The sequence below is a fragment of the Merops nubicus genome, unplaced genomic scaffold, assembly GCF_000691845.1.
Source record: "Merops nubicus isolate BGI_N331 unplaced genomic scaffold, ASM69184v1 scaffold4091, whole genome shotgun sequence".
Lineage (NCBI taxonomy): Eukaryota > Metazoa > Chordata > Aves > Coraciiformes > Meropidae > Merops > Merops nubicus.
In genome coordinates this window covers 717-20,703 of record NW_008586049.1, presented here as the reverse complement: position 1 = coordinate 20,703, position 19,987 = coordinate 717, and the positions used below count along the sequence as shown (strand labels likewise).

Sequence of the window (19,987 nt, the reverse complement as noted above, 5' to 3'; positions counted from 1 at the left end):
ACGAAGGCAGAGCCGCCGAGCCCCTGGGAGCTGTCTCTTTAAAGGACTCATTGCATCTCCCCATTCTCCATCAGCAAGATTCCCCCCCCACACCTTTGGCTGGTGGTGGCCCCAGGCCGTGTCCCCTCGGCTGGGTCCCCACCCCACGCTGGCTCAGAGCTGCACCCCCAACCTTCAGTTCACTTTTTTAATTTGCCAATTTGTCAGTCCCGCAAGAACAACATTTTAATTTTTTGTGCTTTTCTTTTTTGTTTTGTTTTGTTTCCCCCCTTTTCTTTCATTTTCACAGAAAAGATCAAAGAGGCTAGATGGTGAAAACATTTATATCAGGCATAGCAATTTAATGTTGGAGGTTTGTATGAACTTGAAGCTTTTTTCAGTTGCATTTGCCTAGACCTTCTGCATCTGCGCTCAACTTCTTCTTCCTCTTCTGCCACTGCCTCTGTTTTTGCATGCTCTTGCATGAAAGACCTTTCTTTTTGGTTGGTTTTAAATACGCTTTTGCATGCTGACAGTGAACATGCCAATGTGCAGGCATTCTTCCTTCTGCCTCTTCTGACTTTCATTCTCTCATACTTCCCCAAAATATATGATTAGCAGAGCTGCGTGCTCAGGTCTGCTCTGGGACCCGCTGGCTGTTGCAATTGGCCTTACTCACAGAATCACAGAATCATTCTGGTTGGGAAAGACCTTTAAGATCATTGAGTCCAACCACTGAATTGTGGAGGGGGAGCAAGAGGCTCACGGTCAATTTTCTCCTGGCTTGCAATAAGTAATTTTCCTGGAGGAAAAGACCTGTGAGAATGCAAACTTCTCGTGGAGTTGTCCCCTCGCTGATTCAGGCCACCACGATGTCCATGTGGCTTCTGACAGGACACTGCTGCTGGTGTTGCAGTGATGCTCACAGTGTTGTGACCCTCCTCCCAGTGTTTACTTCCCTCGCAGCACCTTTAAGGCTCCCTCAGCCCCATCCTGCATTGGCACCACATCCCCATGGAGCTGATCCAGGACCTCAATGCTCATGAGTGGCTTGTGAGCGGTTGGGAAGTCATCTCATCCCTCTGCATACAGCAGTTCCCTTTGGCTTTGGGACCCTTCACACTTGGTTTTGCCTAAGCATGGTCTCAGAGCAGACCATGCCAATCATATATTTTTATTTATTTAATACACTGTGTTATGGAAGACGTTTTGTGGCTTCTGATACTCTGTGTTACGTGTTTCTACTCAAAATTGCAGCACCAGCAGCTGGCAGGGTTTCCCTGTTGGCATTTCTTGCAAGTGAAGTGTACTAACTGCCTTCTCCTAATCTCGATTTTAAAAGTTTTGCAGCTTTGGGGTGGGTTGGGTTTGTTTTTAAATTTGATTTTTGACTGTTACAAGTTAAGCTCTCGGGCACGAGCGAAGGGTCAGCGGCACGACGGGCAGGACGTGGCCGCTGCCAGAGCACTGGGAAGACTGTGCCTGTCTCTTTCTTTCACCCAGCTCAACCAGCTCCATCTCCCCAACCCCAAACAGAGCTTTGTCATTGCTTCTAAACCCTGTTTTCCTGTTGGTGCAATATTGGTTCTGGCACCCAGCCCCTTCCCTCTCCGCTGCCCTTCCCATCGGTTCTGTTGCAGGTGCTCCAGCCCTCCCCTAGAAAAGAGCTGACCCCAGCAGCTCACCCCTTTTATTCCTGGTATTTTAAATCCGTGCATTTGCCAGATCAGATGTTTTTCCAGCAGACCTCACACTCCCGAAGCTGCTGCTTGATTTTCTTGCAAGCTGTTGAACGCTCCGTGCTCGATAACCCGCGCTCCGCCTTCTCACGAGAGAGGGCAGAACAGGAGGAAGAGCATTAAAATGCTCAGCCAGCTTCTCCCTCGAGGTGCTTTCCAGCCCCGTAGCTCCTTGTGGCTTTGGCTTCTCTGTGAACCCTCCCAGGACCAGCTCTTGCACACTGGTGGATAGCCAAGGTGGCCTTTCTCTCTTCTCTCACCCTGGAGCAGCTGTAGGGCTCCTGGACCCGGGCAGGGTTTTACCCCAGAGTCCTCAGCAGAATTAATTGTGCTTTTTTTTTTTTCCCCCCCTAACTAGCAGGCACTTGCCTTGTGCTTTCATCCAGGACCAATGCCAGAACAGGATTTTTTTCCCCCCAGAACCGTGCCAAAAAGAGCAAATGGTGTTAGTGAAACATTCAGGGTGGTGTGTCCTGGGGAAGCTGCAGGGATGTTGATATTTTGGGGAGGGACCCACCTTTAGGGCTGTGTTTGCTCCCCCATCTTTTAAAATCAATGGGCTGAGTGACAACTAAAAGCACAAAACCAGTGACATTTCCCAGTGATGCTTTCACTGACCTTAATTTCCCCCTTTCTAACGGGTGAGGCTTGCTGCTTTTTGGCACTGTCCAGAAGAGTTGTTGTTTGGCTTAGGCCTGTTTTATGCCAAAGCTTTGTTTTCAACAAACTGTGGTTTGCTTGCAAGGAAAAGCTATTTTTAAACAAATTGAAGAGAGCTGACTTGCCTTGAAGTCTGTGTGGTTATGCTATAAACTGGCATCACAGAGTAGAAATCTGGCTCTTTCCAGATGAAGAATTTTAGCAGGAGTTTCTTGATTGATCTGGCATGAAGTAAATTCTCAGTTCAATTTCTTTTTTAAAGGGCTGTCACCTCATCTTCATTTCAGAAGTCTGAAACCTCCTGTGGTAGCTCCTGGAGGGTTGAGAGGTGTGGGGGGAAAGGTAACGGGGATAGATAATTTCTGGTAGGATGAAAGAGGGGAATAAATCAAATTGGGAAAACATTTTCTTAAACATCAATTGCCTTTATACCCATGAATATTCAGGCTAACAGAGGGAAAAGAAAGCAGACCCACCCAGTTTAAATTAAATAACCCAAACAGGCATAGTCTTGCAATTTAAAAGATCCCAACACGGAGAAAATCCGAGAGATGAGCCCTGAGCTGTCAGTTGGGTCAGTGCAGCTTGAGCTGATCCGATGGCACATCCTGCTCCTGGAGGAGACCCCATCCGTGCCAGTTATCCCAGTTAATTAAGAGGAAGGAGGAGAGAGGACGCTGCCTTTGTGTGTTTGCAGTGTGGGCACAGTTGATGGGAGGCAGCAGCAGCTCTGCTGAGCTCAGCTTTGCTACGCGGCACCCGAGGCGATGGCAGCCTTGGTCGTCTCCGTGTCCCTTCATTCATCCTGTCCTTTTACTGATAGGATCTAGATAAAACCCAGGAAGAAATCAAGAAGCATCACGCCAACATCAGTGAGCTGAAGAAGAACTTTATGGAGTCCGTCCCGGAGCCTCGGCCGAGTGAATGGGACAAACGTTTGTCCACTCACTCCCCGTTCCGAACCCTCAACGTCAACGGGCAGATTCCCCTGGGAGCAGATGGAGTGAGTACCTCGACTCGCGGGGGTCGGCCCAGCCTTCCAAGGGATGGCTTTGCAACCTGGGACACAGCCTCAGCTCCCCTCACTTTGTAGTTAGATGGGATTGTGACAGTCACTGTTGATTTCTAACGGGAGTCGTGGCCTCTGAGAGAATCGATGCTTTAGTCGTAGTGTCGTAAAATCGTGGGGGGTTTGGTGGAGAAGTTCTTCTCCTGGTTTTGATGCTGCTTTTCCCAGTGTTGCTGTCATCTGTGCTGCCAGACTTTATTTCACGTGGCTGTTCTGGGGACTGGCTTGTTCCTGGTGCCAGGGAGTGCATCCTCTCAAAACATGGGGGGGAAAAAAAACCCAAACCCAAACACCTAACTTAAAAGGAATTATTACTTCAGAGGTAACATTCTCTAAAGTCACTTTATTCTCCAGTTAATCCAGTATGTCATTGGGTTTAGTCTTGCATTAGGATCTGCAGGTGCTGGTCTGCTGTGGAGGCTTCAAGAAGACTCCTCAGGTGGCTACAGCAGGGCTGACCATACAGGATAGAATCTTCCCCCACAGAACAGTGCCTGTATGTTAGTAGCCACATACATTCACTGTTTCTCTGCCAATTTCCTTAAAAAGGTAATTTTCCAAAGAAACCGAGTTGGAGCAGTGGAGATCTATCTGCCAAATGGTTTCTTCTTGGATAACAGAGAGCTTCTCTGTGTAATATTGCTGTGACCTAGCTCAGATTTGAATCTTGTGAGCAAAACTGTAGTTAGAGCCCATGGTAATAATTCTCTTAAATAGTAAATGTGATTTTTCAGTACAACTGAAAAATTGCACCCTGGCTGCTGTGGCAGCAGTTGTAGACTCTCTCCTGGTTTCAACCTGGCTTCTCCTCACACTGCCCACAGGGCTGCAGATATGCTGGAATTTCATCTTCAAACCACCTTAAGGGAGAGGATGTTTAAACAGAAATAATCTAGCAGTGGAGGGAGGGCTCTCAGAACAGGGACACGGGGTTTTACCACAGGTTCCTCAAAGCATAGAGAAAAGCCATGACAATTACATGGCTTTTCTTTCCCCTGTTAGAAGAACAAAACCCCCAAAATGAACTAATGAGGATTGATCAGTGAACCCTAGAAGTTTCAAGGCCACGTTGAATGGGGCTTTTGAGCACCCGGGTCTAGTTGAAGGTGTCCTTGCTTGTTGCAGAGGATTTGGAACTAGATGTTCTTTAAGGTCTCTTCCAACCCAATCCATTCTCCAGTTCTGTGGTCATTACCCTTGGAGTTATGCTGTGTAACACATAGGTGGACTTCCCTCTTTGGCTGCTGAGTCTCAGTGTAAATTCTGTGGGAATTTTGGCAGCAGAGCCATGCAGAGCTCTGCCCACAGGGCCACACGTGTGGGTGGGATAGCACAAGGGCTCTTGAGCCCCACCACTGCACTTCAAGAATGATATTGTTGGTTATTATGAAGAGTTTCTTGCATGGTGACCATATTGTGAGGTCTTAGGGGGCTGCTGTTCACAAAAACCAGGTGCTGTGGGCTTTCCCCATCTAAAGCTGCTGTGGTCCACAGCGATGCAAGGATTGGTGTCAGCCCTGGGTTTGCATTTCTGGAAGTTCCCTCTTGAGCTGATCCTCTGAAGTGAACTCACTTTGGTGGATACATTTTGCTGTGAATTTCCAGAAATGCATCTTTGCCAGGCACCTACTGGGGAGGATGTTTTCCTTCCCCTGCCCATGTTGAAGGGATGGTAAATCATAATGCAAAGCAATCCTGTTTCTCCTTAAATGCATCTTTGCCAGGCACCTACTGGGGAGGATGTTTTCCTTCCCCTGCCCATGTTGAAGGGATCATAATGCAAAGCAATCCTTTTTCTCCTTTTCCCTGTGGTATCTTCACCCTGCTGGGGTGGCCAAAGGGTGTTCAGCCAGGGGCTGCTTTTCTGCTGTTCCTGTATGGTTTTTATTGCAAGACAACTGAACCTTAACACGCTTTGTGTGTCCAGGTCAAGAAAGTCACTGTCCTATCTTCTGAGAGACAGGTTGGTGGGCTTGAGGTAAAGCTGCTGTTCTGATACGTGCTTCTGAACCAGACTTTTGCTATTGCAATGGCACCAAGCAAAAACTCAACAGCAGCTGCTGGATAACATTTGTTTTTTTCTTTTGGCTACGTTGAAGTAGTTTCACAAGTCACACCAAGAGGACTTTGGCACTGCTGCAGCTTTTGCAGCTTTCAATTTTGCTTATTTTGGTGCATGGCTGGTTGGAAAAAAGCTGCATGAAAAGATATAACCGTGTATTCGGCGAGAAAAGCAATTATGAAAGTTTAACTCTACCCTGTTCTTTTTATGTTGTCTTTCCGTTTTTTTTGTTTTAATGATCATGTTACTCTTGCATTTTATATTTTCTTTTGCTGCCCAGTCTCCCAGCTACTTTCTCCCCAGCACTCATCACTTGGGGGTGTGCAAAGAACCAGTCCCAAAGTACCGCACTGATCAGAGGAGATTAGCTCAACTGCGAGAGCTCAGAGCCAAGTTTTTCCTCTCCTAGATGCACTGGGGTTGGACCAGGTCTGACTGACTAAAAGGGATGGAGACTTACTAAAGAATTCCCACAGTCTTTTGTTTCTCCAATGGAAGTGCTAGATCCCTTGCATGATCCTGCGTGACGAGTTCCTCATTCTGGTTTTTTACATTCCTTAGACTCCAGAAACAAAAGTGCTAAACTGCAGGGCAGAATTTCTGGAGTTTGCAATGCTCCCACTGCCATCCTGCCTGTTCCACACTCGGGATTCCAAACGTTAACAAAGTTTTCACTTCTTCCAGTAGAATTTTCAAAACAATTGAAATTTTGATACTGTCGTCAGAACTTTGAAGAAACCTTTTGTACCTGCACTGCAGCCTGGGTGTTCAACGATGTTTGACAAACATCATTTTTTAAGGGCACTGTAGAATAGGAAGCTGTCAACTGACCACATTTTGTACTACACAGTTTCTATTCCTAATGCCTCACACTTTTTTTTCTCAACCATACCATGCTTCGGTAGATTTTGAGCATACTCTTTTCTGGGAGGGCAGTGACAAACCAACCCTGATCCAGAGGTTTGTGACAAAACATGTGTGATCCTCATCCAGATGTTCACGAGCTCTGCAGAGAGGACTGGACTTTGTAGCTCTAAGGCTGAGGCCATCAGTGGCTCTGCTCTCCAGGGCAGTTTATTTGTACATTGAAAGAAAGACTGTCCCAACGCTTTGCACACCTCCAAGTATCATTTTGGGCACTTTCCATCTGTCATTTTTGTTCATCTCTCTCTGTCTTTCTTGATCTTCTACCACGAAAGCAGACACAGGAACGTCCTCTGTTAGTACAGGATGAAGACAAACTAAAAAAGCAGGAGATCCCTTCTGAGACAGCCTTTCCCCGGCAAGCACGTGAAGAAACTCTTCCAAAGGTTTCTATTGCAATTCCTGAAGAGCAGAAATCCCTCAAAAAGTGTCAACTCTACTCTAGCATTTTTCCTTCTCCACGTATTCCCTTTATGATGTCCTTTCTCCTGGTCGTAGCACTGACTGTTTGGTGGCTGCTCTTTCTCTGAGTGGCAAACAGGGTCATGTTGAAACCTCAAGACCAAAGCTCCTGAATTTCTTGGCCGTAGCCTCTGCTGCATCTTCCTTGTGCTGGTCTTTGATCTCCGTAGCTGGCTGTCCTGGGGAGGGACACCCCCCAGCCGTCGTGTTAATCCCACGTGTGTCCTTGTGTAGCTGTGACCCGGGACCTGGCAGGAGTGGTCGTGGATTGCCAGGTCCCTTCTGAAGTTTCCTAGTGTGCAAAAGCAAATCCTCTCAGCCGTGCTCCTGGTTGCTGTAAGAGGGCAGACGGGGAGTGTAAATACCCCTGGAGGAGACGTTTGCTTCTTCAGCCCCTGTAGATGCCACGTAGGAACTGCTGAAGAACTGCTTTGTGCTTGTTCTTGTTCTAAATGGGAGATGTTCACAAGCTGAAGAACGTTGGGTACCGATCCAAAAGAGGCTTTACAGTAATCTGCTGAATCTAACCCATAACCACTCCTTTTCTAGGAAACTAAGGTTGGCCTTTCAATGAAACGTGTCGATATCACTGCTGCTGTTAGTGTTAACTTAGAGACAGGGACGGGCAGCTTCTCATTTTCCTGGTGGGGGAAGCCTTTTGCAAAGCCTCTCAGCTCCCCAGGAAATACGTCGTGTTGTAGGACGAAACACATGGCAAGGAAATATTTACTGTAACTCATTTTCCTGGTGGGGGAAGCCTTTAGCAAAGCCTTTCAGCTCCCCAGGAAATACGTCGCGTTGTAGGACGAAACACATTGCAAGGAAATATTTATTGTGAACATAGATTAATTTTTCTGACTCTGGTGGCCTTGGTGCACCTCCGACGTGTTTGGTTTCATTTGTGTGGAACTAACTGACGCATGTTTGCTTAGGTCACAGGAATGGAGTAACCCCCTCCTAGGTACGTCTCCTCTCGTCAGCATGTTGACTTTACCACATCAGGACACGCTTCTAATGTTAAAGCCATTGATTGTTTTGACTTCTCTGACAAAACCGTTGCATGCTGCTTGCTGTTTATTGCCTACAAATGTAAATGTCTGGATGATGCTCAGGTGGCTCCCCGGTGCCTGGCTGAGCTGCGTGGGCTCCAGGGCGAGTTGCCCAGCTGAGCTGAGCAGAACTGGTCTGGGAGCTGGGGGGAAGGTGGGACTTTGTGTCTGAGGGGTGTCCTTTCTGTATATAGTCATTCTGGGGCTGAGCTGAGCCAACAGCTTCTCCTTTCGGTGGTAATCGGCTTTCTGTTGCTTTTGCTGGAGGATTGGTGTAGACTCAATTCCTTCAGAGAACAGCCACCAGTGCCATCAGTATTGGCAGAGACAAGAAAGGAGTAGACTTCTATTACAGGGACTAAAATGTGTGAATATATATAAATAGATGTATTTATAACCCTTTATAGGTCTGTAGCTGTGTGAACAGTGTTATTTAGGAAGCTAGCAGATGAGCTTGCAGGAAAAAGGCATAAGGCATATATGGCATGTGCTGTGTGATCTGAAGGACCGTGGTGTCTCAAGGACCACTTGAGCTGCCTCTCTTGCTCTCAGTGTACAGGTTGAGGCTCTCTAAATGCTGTCTCAGAAACTTAGGTTGCTAGTGAAACCCTTTGTTTTAATCTTGCAGGAGTCTTTCCGCTGACTCCTGTAACCTGCTCCAATTAGTTCACCAGTTTGTGCCTTTAGGACTTTGTTTTGTGAGGATGCTGATTTTCCACTGGAAAGTGTTCTTCCCTTTCTAATGCACTGCCTTTAATACACAGTCTTCCTCTGTCAGTGGTTGGAAGTACAGAAGTCCCTGGGTTGTTGTTCAGCTGTACCATGGTGTGCAGGAGAGCTGCCAAGACCTTCTAGAGACCTTTCAGGACTTCAAGGGGCCTGTCAGAGAGATGGGGACAGACTTTTGAGCAGGGCCTGTTGCTGTGAAAGGACAAGGGGTGATGGTTTGAGACTCAGAGAGGGACATTTAGACTGGAGAGAAGGAAGAAATCTTTGCTGCTGAGGTTGGTGAGCCCCTGGCCCAGGCTGCCCAGAGAGGTGGTCGCTGCCCCATCCCTGGAACCATCCCAGGGGAGGTTGGCCGGGGCTCTGAGCACCCTGCTCTAGCTGCAGATGTCCCTAGTGCAGAAGGGTTGGGACCAGATGACCTTTAAAGGTCCTCTCCAACCCAAACTGTTCTATGATTCTATCTTGAGAAGCTGGGCCTTGGAGAGGAGGGGTGAGAAGGATACTGAGGTGCCACATGCTATGCAGAAGATGTAGGATGGAAGGAGCCCCAAGGCTGCTTTTGGGATTCCCTGCCTGAATCTCCTTCCCAAAATTAGAACAGACGTGATAAAAAACAAGAACTGTTCATTCTCCCAACGTGGCATGGAGAGGGAAGGGACAGGAGTTTTTCCAGTCTTCTCTCCACTTTCTGTCCATGCTTCCTGGAGAAGAGCAGCTTAAGCACACACCGTCTTCCCTTCCAAGCCATTGCTGGGGTCAGCTGCCTTGATGGTGCTGTGAGCACCACCCAGGTTGCTCCAGGGCTGCCATCCTCCTGTACCCATGACAGCTCCTCTGAAGCCATAGCAGTGGCTTCTGCAAAGCCATGCTTTCTGTAGCTCTAGCTACCAATTCTGAAGGACCTGAAGTCTAAAAATCTTCACCCATAGCTATGTTTGACTTTAGTGCTCAGGGTTCCTCACCCCAGAGTGATGAGGGTTGCACTCTGACACTTAAACACAGCTCTTCAACCTCTTAATTAATACAGTCTCTCTCTCACTTTCTCTTTTTTTACTCTTGACATAAGGCTGGTTATCATCAGAAAAAAAACCAACAACTTTGAAACTTTACATTCTGAGAATGCTCAGGAACATTTTTGGGATTTATATAATAACTAGCACTGCAGGCTCTAAAGCAACTGAACAAATGCTCTCTATTTCTCTGGCAGTTTAGAGGCCAGTTCTCTCTACCTGCCTGGGGGACATCATCTCCAGGCCAGAGAAAGCCTGGATCAGACTGGATCAGAAATCAGGAGCAGACCCCATGTCCACTCTGCCATGTGCCCGCTGTGCTCCAGCCCCTCTGCTGGTCACTCTGCATTTCTTCCCCTGTTTGCTTGTCAGGCAAAGGGAGTTACAGACGTGCCCCGTGATGATCCACCCGAGGGCTCCTTCCTGCAGGTTGTGACTCCCTCTCCTCCACCTCATGTGTCCTGTACACATCAGTGCTGTGCTGGCTGATCCTTGTTTTCACCCTTTTCCCTGATTCCTGTGTGCTGAAAGAAGGGGTTTTGGGATGCCTGCTGTCACACCCATGCACAGGGAGAGCTGAATGCTCTAGCTCCATTTAAGAGCAGAGGTCTCAGGGTGTCCATAGAGGATCCATCACTGGTACTTTGCTCCTTTCCTTCCTCAGGAACAAACTTGCCACAAAGCACTGGAGCCCCCAGCCACCTGCCCTGACCCCATCACTGCCCCCAGCAGTGCTGGGATTCCAGTTCATGCGTGGCCAGTGAGTGCTGGGGAGCTGAATTACCCAGAATTTCCCAAAGGGAAGCTGGAAGTGTCTGCAGCACGTAACCTCATCCAGGTTGGCATGAGAAGTTCTGATTTTTCAATGTCACCTGCTGCAGCAAATGATATTTCAGTGGCTCTGGCACTCTGGTGATGGAGCTACGATAAGGCTGACATCAGTTTTGATGCAATGAGACTTTCCCCGTGGTCTCTGGTGTGGCCACTCTGCTGCTGCAAGGTTCTTTGGTGCTCACGGGCAGGATCCAGAGAGTGGCTGTTCAGCTGCAGTGTTTTCCATCATGAAGTCGCTGGTTGGCTCCATGCTTTCTGAGTCTTTTCTTTCACTTTCTGACTTCTTACCTTGATATCATCTCTCCTGAACACCAGAGGAAATGCAGAATGGTTTCTTGGCACTTCCATGCTTTTAGGAAGGTGGGCAGTAGCATTTTGAAGCAGAATTGTGCCAGAGACGATTGCTTGAAACTCAGGTTCATCTCTGAGACTGTGGTAGATGTTGGGCTCTCTGTCATCAGTGATATTTGAGGTGTGTGTTACCGTAAAACAACATCCCTTTTTTTTTTTCCTTCTGTTGTTAAAAGTGAACAGATTAATTGTCTGCATCTCCTGCCATGAGCAGCTTTGCCCTGCAGGTCAATTGAAGGTGAACTGAGGACTTTATGGGCAGGTCAGGTGAGGGTATGGAGTTAAGCTGAGACCAGCTCTCCTCCCTTGCAGCTTGTGCAGTATGTAGTGATGATCCTCAAAAGCAGATATTCAATATTTATCTCCTATCCTGAATTAATGAGGTGGTATTTGCAGTTGGTGTTGGCAGGATTGAGGCTGGGCTCGTACCACAGGGCTCCTTGGGAAGGTTGTGGGCAAAGTATCTTCAGGTAAGAGTCAGGAATTTGTCACTTTGAGAATTATTCCACTGGTTTATTGGGTTTTCTTTTTTCCTGGTCATGAGTTGATGGTGCCTGTTCTGACTTACAGACTGAGGTAGGATGCTCTTGGGAAAGATGTAGCCCAAAGAAGGGTTAGAGATTCATGTAGGAACTCTTTGGTCTGCAGTTCCCAGTGGGTGACACTGGAGAACCCAACAGTTGGGTGGTTTCTCTTGTGTCCCTGTTTGCATTTGTCTTGGTGTGTGAAGCTGGAGGGAAGGACTAGCCTTGGTTTGTGCCACTTTGGGATCTTCTAGCAGTGGTACAGTCATGGTGGATCAGTTTGTGGGGACTAAAAACACTTTCTTTTTTACCTAAAATGCTCTCTTTTGGAACACTTTTTTGGTTTTGTATTTTTTCTCAGATTTTCCTTTGTAAATATGTATAGTTATCATTAATAAATGTTATTGCAAATCAGATTCTTCTTTCCATTGCTTATTAACACAAAAAGCTAGAAATGACCTGTGTTAATGACTTCCTTGGACTAACCCTCAGTGTTGCTTCCTCAAAGCAGGACCCATCAGACCTTGGGTCATTACTGGCTGCATTCAGGATGTTGGTCTGCTGGACTCTCTAGTGTGGGTTTTGTGCTCCTGGGGAGAGAGGACACGCAGGGCTGTGGCTGTGAGCAATGCACTCTCTTAAACTGGTTGATTGAGGACCAAATCCAGCTTGGTTTAAGAAAGGTTTGGTTTGCAGAAGGGTCAAAAGGTTCAGCCCTCTACCAAATACTTAATAGAACCCTGACACGTTGTCCCTCTGCTTCTGAGACTGAATGGTAGGAAAAGCAGCTTTCAGGTCCTCTGCAGTGCAACTACCAGAGCCTTTGGCCCACATGTTGTTTTATTCTGGGGACAAAAATGCCCCTTTCTACTTTTGTAAGTGAAGAAACCATGTTCCTCATTAACCACTGGTTCTCTACGTGGTAATACAACACAAGCCTCTTGTTGGGTTGTAGCTGGTGGAAGCTACCAGAGGTTGTGTCTAGAGGCTGTATCAAGGGTCGTTTTGAATTTTAACTCTCAACTTTTCTTCTGTGAGATTATTTACTTCTGGATAAACTGTTTGGCTCCTTCTGTGCAGTCACGAGCAGTGACAGGACAGCAGATCTGGCTGTGGTGGAGCAGCACGAGGCTTGTGCCACTGCTCTCCTGGGCGAGCCTGGCAGCAGCACAGACCTGTGACTGTAGATCTGAAGTGGGCAAAGTGCAGAGAACTAAGGCTCTAAACCCTGCTGGTGTCCCCACTCTTCTCACCTGCTGCTGCTCCACTAAACCAGGGGCAGTGTTTGCAACGCCACCAGCAGCATTTTCTCTGCAGAGGAGATTTGGAATAAAGAGCCCCTCACCCAAGGGTAACTGCCCCACAGCAGGGATGGGATGGGGATCAGGGTGGATGGGCAGAGGAATCATATTGCTCAACAACCTTGTTTTAATAATTTCAGTATTGATCCTGAGGTTGTTTGATGTTGCCATGTAGTGGACACAGTGGATCAGAGGTGGCTGCCCTGAATTGTGTAATTCTGGGATTCTTGTGCTTGACAGCAAGTGAATCTTTATATGCTGTGTATTTTATAGCTTTACTTTTAACTTGGGTCAGATTCTCTTTTATTCTTCTGCCATTTGACTAGGCTGGCCAGGATATTGTGATCAGGTCAATGGCAATTAAAAAACCTATCCAAAAATGTGAATCTGTAGGTAATGGTCATCCCTTTCCAATGGCAGGGTTTGCTGAATGGCTTCTAAACTTTTTAACTCCTGTCTTTAAGGCAGAGCAGTTCTATGAGGCATGGCAGGTATTGTAAAATAAAGATCTCTTGTTTTCTGCTTTATAATACTTTTCTACCCAAGTGCTTTGACCGCTGTGAGATTGAGATCTGGGAGCTCTCACTGGTGAGTGTGGTTTGCTGCAAAAGCACCATCATCTACTTGTGCATCCCTAGGCAGTCATGCCAAGCCTGTTCACTGATGTGGATACATGCTTGGGGATAACCTAATAACAGAGTTGCCCAGAGTGAGCACCTGCACTGCAGGGGGAGCAGGGTGGGGACTGGGGAGTGTGAACTGCCTGCGGTGTGTAACATTCATATGGTCATTGGAGGGAGTTAGTGTGTGCTCTAATTCCATGGGCTTATCAATTTATATCAAATGTTGTTGGTAATTGGCAGCTTGAGATCATTTTAGCACTCCTTAGGTTTCCTGCAGGGTAGGAATCTGGTTTGGGATGAGGATAATTGGGTATTTCTGGAGAGAGAGGCAGCAGGATGTCTGCACGGGCACCCGCTCGGGTCGTAGCCGATCCTCATTCAAAATCGTGGGTTCTTCAGAAAACACAGGCAAACAAATTCACACAAACCCCTTTATTGAGAAAAATCAACCCTTTTGGTCCCCTCAATCAGCCATGCAGTTAAGCCTGTTATTAATTTATCCCCAGTCTGAATTACTGTGTGTCACTTACTACACCGTGCTGCTTAAGCCTTAACCTCAGTATCTGTCACCATCGGGTGCAGAAAGATTTGGCTTTGCAGGGTGATGCCTTCATGCCTGGTTCAGTGTGTTTCTTCCAGGGCACTGCATCCTGCCCTGTGCTTCCTGATGCTGTGTATGGCTTGTGGGAATCAGCTGCTTGGTGCTTGAGCCAGGCGTGTCCCTGGAATTGAGTCCTTTGCTGCCCGGGCACTTCCAGGTTTCCCGGCTCAAAGGAGACCTTGGAACTGCAAACTGAGCCCCAAAAATAGGCTTTTGCTTTTGCAAATTCAAATAAATCTTGATAAGATCAGAGTTTGTAACAGATGTTCAAATTCCTAGGGGGTTGGGGATTTTTTTCTAACAAGATAATCTTTTCTAGCCTAGATGCAAATGATGTTTCTCAGTATAGGAATAAACATACTTGGGTTGGTTTTTTTTCTTTCTCTAAGTGTGTTTAAATAGATAATTTTATATCGAAACAAATGTCTTTCAATTAGTCTAATTTCCTACCAGTGGAATAGGAAGGCAAGAAGAAAAGTGCTTCTGCTTGGTTGATCTTATCAGGATTTCATTCTGTCTTTCTAGTTTGCATGTTGATTGCTGCTCTTGGCTCGAGCAGTGCACAGACACCGTGGGCTTCCTTCAGCCTCTTCCTCCCTTTCTGCTTTTACCATACCAGATACTTCCAAAATACAGATTATTTTTTTCTGTGTATGAAAGGGAGCTGGGAAATTGTTTTGGCTCTATACAAACGTTTGTCTCTTAAGTAGGTCTGTGTTTGTGTAGCTGCTTAATCTGCTCTGTTTTATCTGCGGGTTTCATTCTTCCCTTTCATCAGGTTGTGCCTCATCTGGAAATCTTGCTCCTAAGGCATTTTCCATTAAACACCAGAAGATGTATTGCACCTCCTTGAGATCCCATGATTAATTTGCAAGACTTAGCATGTATAATTAAGTAGAGATAGCATGTTGGCAGCATATAAATGCAGGTTTTAAAGCAAGATGCAGACCTGGGCATTCCAAGCTGCTAACCTCCACTCCTGCTGGGATTTGTGCAGTATTGCAGTGCAGTGCCTTGTGTTAGGCAAAACAAGGGTGGGAGCTGGGGGTACCTTTGGAGGAACACGTATGGAAGTGGGTTTTGATCAGAAATAACACTCTTTTGTGTATGCAGTCTGACCTGATCATCACAGTGCCACGCACTGTTCCTTCACTCCTGTTCAACCTGTCCTCCTCACTTCTTTGTAATAAACCCCCTCATTTATTCCTCCACAAAATTCAGTTCCCTTCTTAACCCTAAACATGCTTCAGAGCTTTTCGTAGCCTAGTTCTATTAAGCTGATAGCCCAGCTAGTCTTGTTTAATCTCAGAACCTCCAAGCATTTACCCTATTAGGGTTTTTGAAGAACCCAAACACCAACCTTTTTCCTAAGCAATATCCCCCCAGAATTTAAGAGAAGCCCAAGAGGCTGCAAATCCTAATGGATAGAAATCTGGCAGGTAAATCTATCTGCAACATAAAGAAGCAGGGAACTGAAAAATACCCAGGGGAAGAATCCTTCCTGGAATGACACTAAAATAAGCATCTATTTGTTCCTACATAAAGCAGCTCCTGTTCTTAACGTACTATTGAACGGTGCCATTAGACGAGGTCAGTCAGGGTGAAAGCCTCTGGTCTACAGAAAATGCATTGTGTCCCCTAACCCACAGCCTTCAGAGCTCACATTTTAAGCACAAACTGCAGTTTTTTTGGTTGCCTAGAGAATATTCTTAATAGAAAGTGAGGCAACGGTTTCCGTTCCTCTTAATACTACCAGCAAAATGAGAATAACAGTGGACAAAATGGACTAGCCATGCTTTTGTGAACATTTAATCAGTGGTTTTGGATGAAGAGATATGTGGCTTTTTTTAAGCAAAGTTACCAGAAAGCAACCATGAGGTTAATCATTGAGAAGAAAAAGTAATGGCATGGATCAAGCAGCATCCCTCTCAGGGTTTTTCCCCCTTCTTCCCTGATGCTGGGTGATGTGACAGCTTCGATATGTGTAAAATTGTAGGAGCCTGTAACTGCTTATTCTGCCTTTCCTTGAAGGCAACTTTCCATGTTAGTGATGAGAGAAACATGATTTCTAGCACAGGGCAGGACTGTGGCCATCATTCACCACTGCTTCTCTGTGCATATGAAGTGTTCATCACGTGGGTGTTGGAGCAAACAGCTGGTTTTTGCTAAAGTTTTCTGTCCTGTTGATGTTTCAGCTCTCTCCTCTCTCACTGTTGCTTTCCTCCTGTCTGGAGGGCTCCCAGAAAATTAAGATGACCTAGTTGAGACCTTACTGATGAGCTGCATGAAGGGCAGATAGCACCAGGCTCTGTTAAATCATCTGGCTTGGTGTGTGCCCAGCACCTGAGGTGCTCTAGACCTGCTCACTTGCTTCTCAGAGGGCTGAGCTGCTTCACTACGTGTCTTCTGTCCTGTGTGCCATCACAGATGGGGACAGTCCTTTCAGCAGGGCAGTGACAGGACAAGAGGTGATGGCTTTAAACTCAAAGAGGGAGATTTAGACTAGAGAGAAGGAAGAGATTTTTGACACTGAGGGTGGTGAGCCCCTGGCCCAGGCTGCCCAGAGAGGTGGTCGCTGCCCCATCCCTGGAACCATTCCAGGGGAGGTTGGCCGGGGCTCTGAGCACCCTGCTCTAGCTGCAGATGTCCCTGTCCCTGCAGGGGGTTGGACCAGATCACCTTGAAAGGTCCCTTCCCACCCAAATCATTCCATGATTCCAAATGCCAATTGTGTTGTACCTTCAGGAGGTTTAGCTACCTACACCAGCTGCTTTAGGGATAAAATGCATTACAAATATTTTGGTAGTCTCAAATAAATGGTCAAATGCAGCTTGTTGAGCAGTAAACTGAGTGGCAGGCTTGGTGGTGATGGGGTCAGCACACATCAGCCCAAACATCTGGCTTTCCAGCTTAAAGCTGCATCTCTTTATTCCTCTTTATTCCCTGTCGTAAGCACTAATTCTGGGCTTATTCTCTTCACACTCCACTTTAAAATGTGCAAATTAAAACATGGTATAAAGTATTTCCAGGAGTTCAAAGCCACACTGGGGTATGGTTTTGGTGTAGTTGTTGAGGTTTGTTGCACATTTTGGATGTGCACGAGTCCCCTCTTGAATCACTGAATTTATTCCTGTTTCCAAACAGAGCAAAAAAAGATTAGTGGTGGCTCTTTCTTTATGTGCAGGGAGTTGTTTTAATTTTGATTTCTTCAGCTTTAGGAGAGTGGATTATTAATGTACGAGGAAGGCCCTGTCAGTAAATGCACTGGATACATCATGTAGCTCAAAAGTTTTCAAGCTTTCAAGCGTCCAAACCCGCTGCTGCTGCATGTTACTGGAGATGTGATGTATGACAAGACACCGTTGTTTTGCCTTTGTGCTCATGACCTCCTGTTCTCCCTAACCCTCTTTCTCTCTCTTTTTCTCTCTCTCTCTGGCCTTTTTTGTGTATTCGTTTCTTTTTAGAAACTGAGTGACTTTCCCTCCAGAGAGGATGTGGCTGCAGTGCCAGAGAGGAGCAGTGTTAACGCTGGCTTGGCGTGGGAGGGCTCAAAGCAGTCGGTAGCTTTTAGTGAGACCCCAGTGCCACCCTCCTCAGAGCCTTCCCCTGGCCGTGACTTTGGTGCTTCCTCCCTGCGCAGCGAGGAGGAGGAGGAGGAGGAGGAGGCAGCTCGCAGCCTCCCCGCGAGCGAGGAGGACCCGAGCTGTGCAAAGGGGCTTTGCGTGGATGCGGAGAAGGACTCGGAGCTCTCTGAGCCGGAGCCCCCCGCCAGCCCTGCCGCAGCTCCAGGGCAGCCCTGGGGAGCAGAGGAGGAGCTGGCAGAGCATGGAGAAGAGAGAGTGGCCTGTAGAAGGCTAAATGGCGAGTGCCACGACCCGGAGGCTAATAACGGGCTGCCCGCAGTCATTCGCTGCTTCCAGGTAGTGAGCCCTGCTCCCCGCACCCCCGGCCGGCTTGGGAGTGGGAACCCCAACCCTGCAGCAAGCAGATGCCACCGACCCCAGGGGAGCTGTGGTTGCTTGGCTTGGACTCTGCTTGGAACTCGTTAGGAAGGCTAAATGGCGAGTGCCACGACCCGGAGGCTAATAACGGGCTGCCCGCAGTCATTCGCTGCTTCCAGGTAGTGAGCCCTGCTCCCCGCACCCCCGGCCGGCTTGGGAGTGGGAACCCCAACCCTGCAGCAAGCAGATGCCACCGGCCCCAGGGGAGCTGTGGTTGCTTGGCTTGGACTCTGCTTGGAGCTCGTTAGCAGGCAGATCTGCCGCAGTCAGGGCGCACGAGCCCCTCTCCAGTCAGCTTTGCATTCAATACCGTTGCCCTTTGCCTTTCTCTGATCAGAGCGTCCCCACAAAAGGGAAATATTCAGGCTCCAAAGGCAGGTAATTTTATTTCCTTAAGTTTTTGGACCTGCTGGACCTTTAGTGCAGCAGAGCAAATTGGGAAGGGCTGTGAAACGTGCTTTTTACATGGTGCACGTGGGCTTGGATGTCCCCGTTCTGCTCCACGCCAGGGGAGACGGTTTTGCCTGCTCCAGTGTTGCTGATGGTGAAGTTGATGCCCACTTCCCCCTGCTAACAGTCACGGTGGCCTCTGCCAGGTTTGGGGTTGGTGAGCAGAAATCAAGCCCTCTGGGAAAACACGGTGGGCCTGCTCTAACTCTGTCTTCTTCTGGATGATTAGGAGGTGGTGGAACAACTGATTTCTCTTCCCCCCGTTTCTCTTTCGAGATCCGTGTTTCTGTTTTGTCTGACATTGATTTAATAAAAGTTAAAAGACCCAGGATCTGGTGAGGATTTTCTAATAATAGTGTTTCACTTGCAGTCAGGATAAAGCTTCTCAGCTGTGATCAGGTCTTTATTTGCCCGGGGTTTGTGTTAATCTTGGCATTGTCATCAGTAGATGAGGGTCATCTTTTACCGGCAGCTGGCAATGAGCTTGGAGTAATTAGAAAGTTAAGAATCACTGGAGGCAGTCTCTGTGTGGTGTTGTGACACACCAGTTAAACCCTTCATGCCTCTCTTGGGCTGACCTGAGGACATGGCGTTGGGGAAGATCTGGAGGATTTTCATGTCTGTTTAATCCTCCTGCATGATCTCTGTCCTCTGAGCGGCGTCTCGTACCAGAGGCTTCAAACCAAAGATTTCCAGGCTGCCCTTGGTTCTCACGGTGCTTTTATCAGATCAGTGTCAGAACGCTTGCCAGCAGCACGGCCAGGGTGTGGAAATGTTCACTGGGTCTTCATGGAGATGTTTTTAACCCTGTCCCCTAGCCACCACTAGTGAAGACACAGACGGTCACCATCTCCGACGTGTCCAGCGCTGTCAAAAGTGAAATCCCCACAAAAGAAGTCCCCATTGTCCACACGGAGACAAAGACCATCACCTATGAAGCTGCACAGGTAAGGTGTGTTCTGATTCATTTTCCAGGGGCTTCATTAAACTCCAGTAAATTTTCATTTCTGAATCCCCTGGATGAGACAGCAGCACCTGCCTTTCTCCAAGCATCCGAGCCACAGCACAGACGTTATGCAGTGTTATGGGTTGTCTTTCCAGGTGCCTCTGGTATTTTTAGAGGAGCAGTGGGTTTGCTAACTCAGAAAAGCAATTATTTTATCTAGGATGCAAGCAGAATTTCTCTTCAGCCACTGGTGGCTTTGGGATGTAGATTAGACTGTGCAGAGTTAACCCAAGTTGGCCTTTTTTCTGTAAGAGATGCCTAGTCTTGCTTTCCCTGGCTCTCCTTGCTGTTTCTGCCTCTTCAGAACACGGTTTATAAATGATTTTGAAAATGTCCATGGATTGTCCTGTAGGTTTCAGCCCTGAAACAGGCATTGAAAACCAAAAATAGTGCATAAAATGCAACCAGAGTAGGTACCTGGTGACTGGAAACTAGAATTGTCAGCAGAACAATAGCATCGTATGCAGGTTAAAATTAATCCTCAGTTTAAAATAGGTTTTGGGTTTGTATCTGAGAATGTGGAGCCTTTGTTGGCTTTGGGTTTGTCATAATGGTGGCTGTTAGAAGCAGGGGATGCTCTCCTGTTGGAGTGTGGTGACCATGGGATGTAGGT

The 19,987-nt window shown here is 47.3% G+C and overlaps 1 protein-coding gene across 1 annotated transcript in view; it reads left to right on the top strand.

Moving 5' to 3' along the window:
• Positions 1 to 19,315, top strand: part of EPB41 (erythrocyte membrane protein band 4.1) — a gene marked incomplete at both ends in the record, with an annotated part of 38,221 nt that extends 18,906 nt beyond the window's left edge. The window contains 3 exon segments of the mRNA XM_008948512.1: positions 290 to 352; positions 3,202 to 3,381; positions 19,187 to 19,315. Of these exon segments, the coding sequence (XP_008946760.1) occupies positions 290 to 352; positions 3,202 to 3,381; positions 19,187 to 19,315 (372 nt within the window).
• Between the last annotated feature and the right edge of the window lie 672 nt (positions 19,316 to 19,987).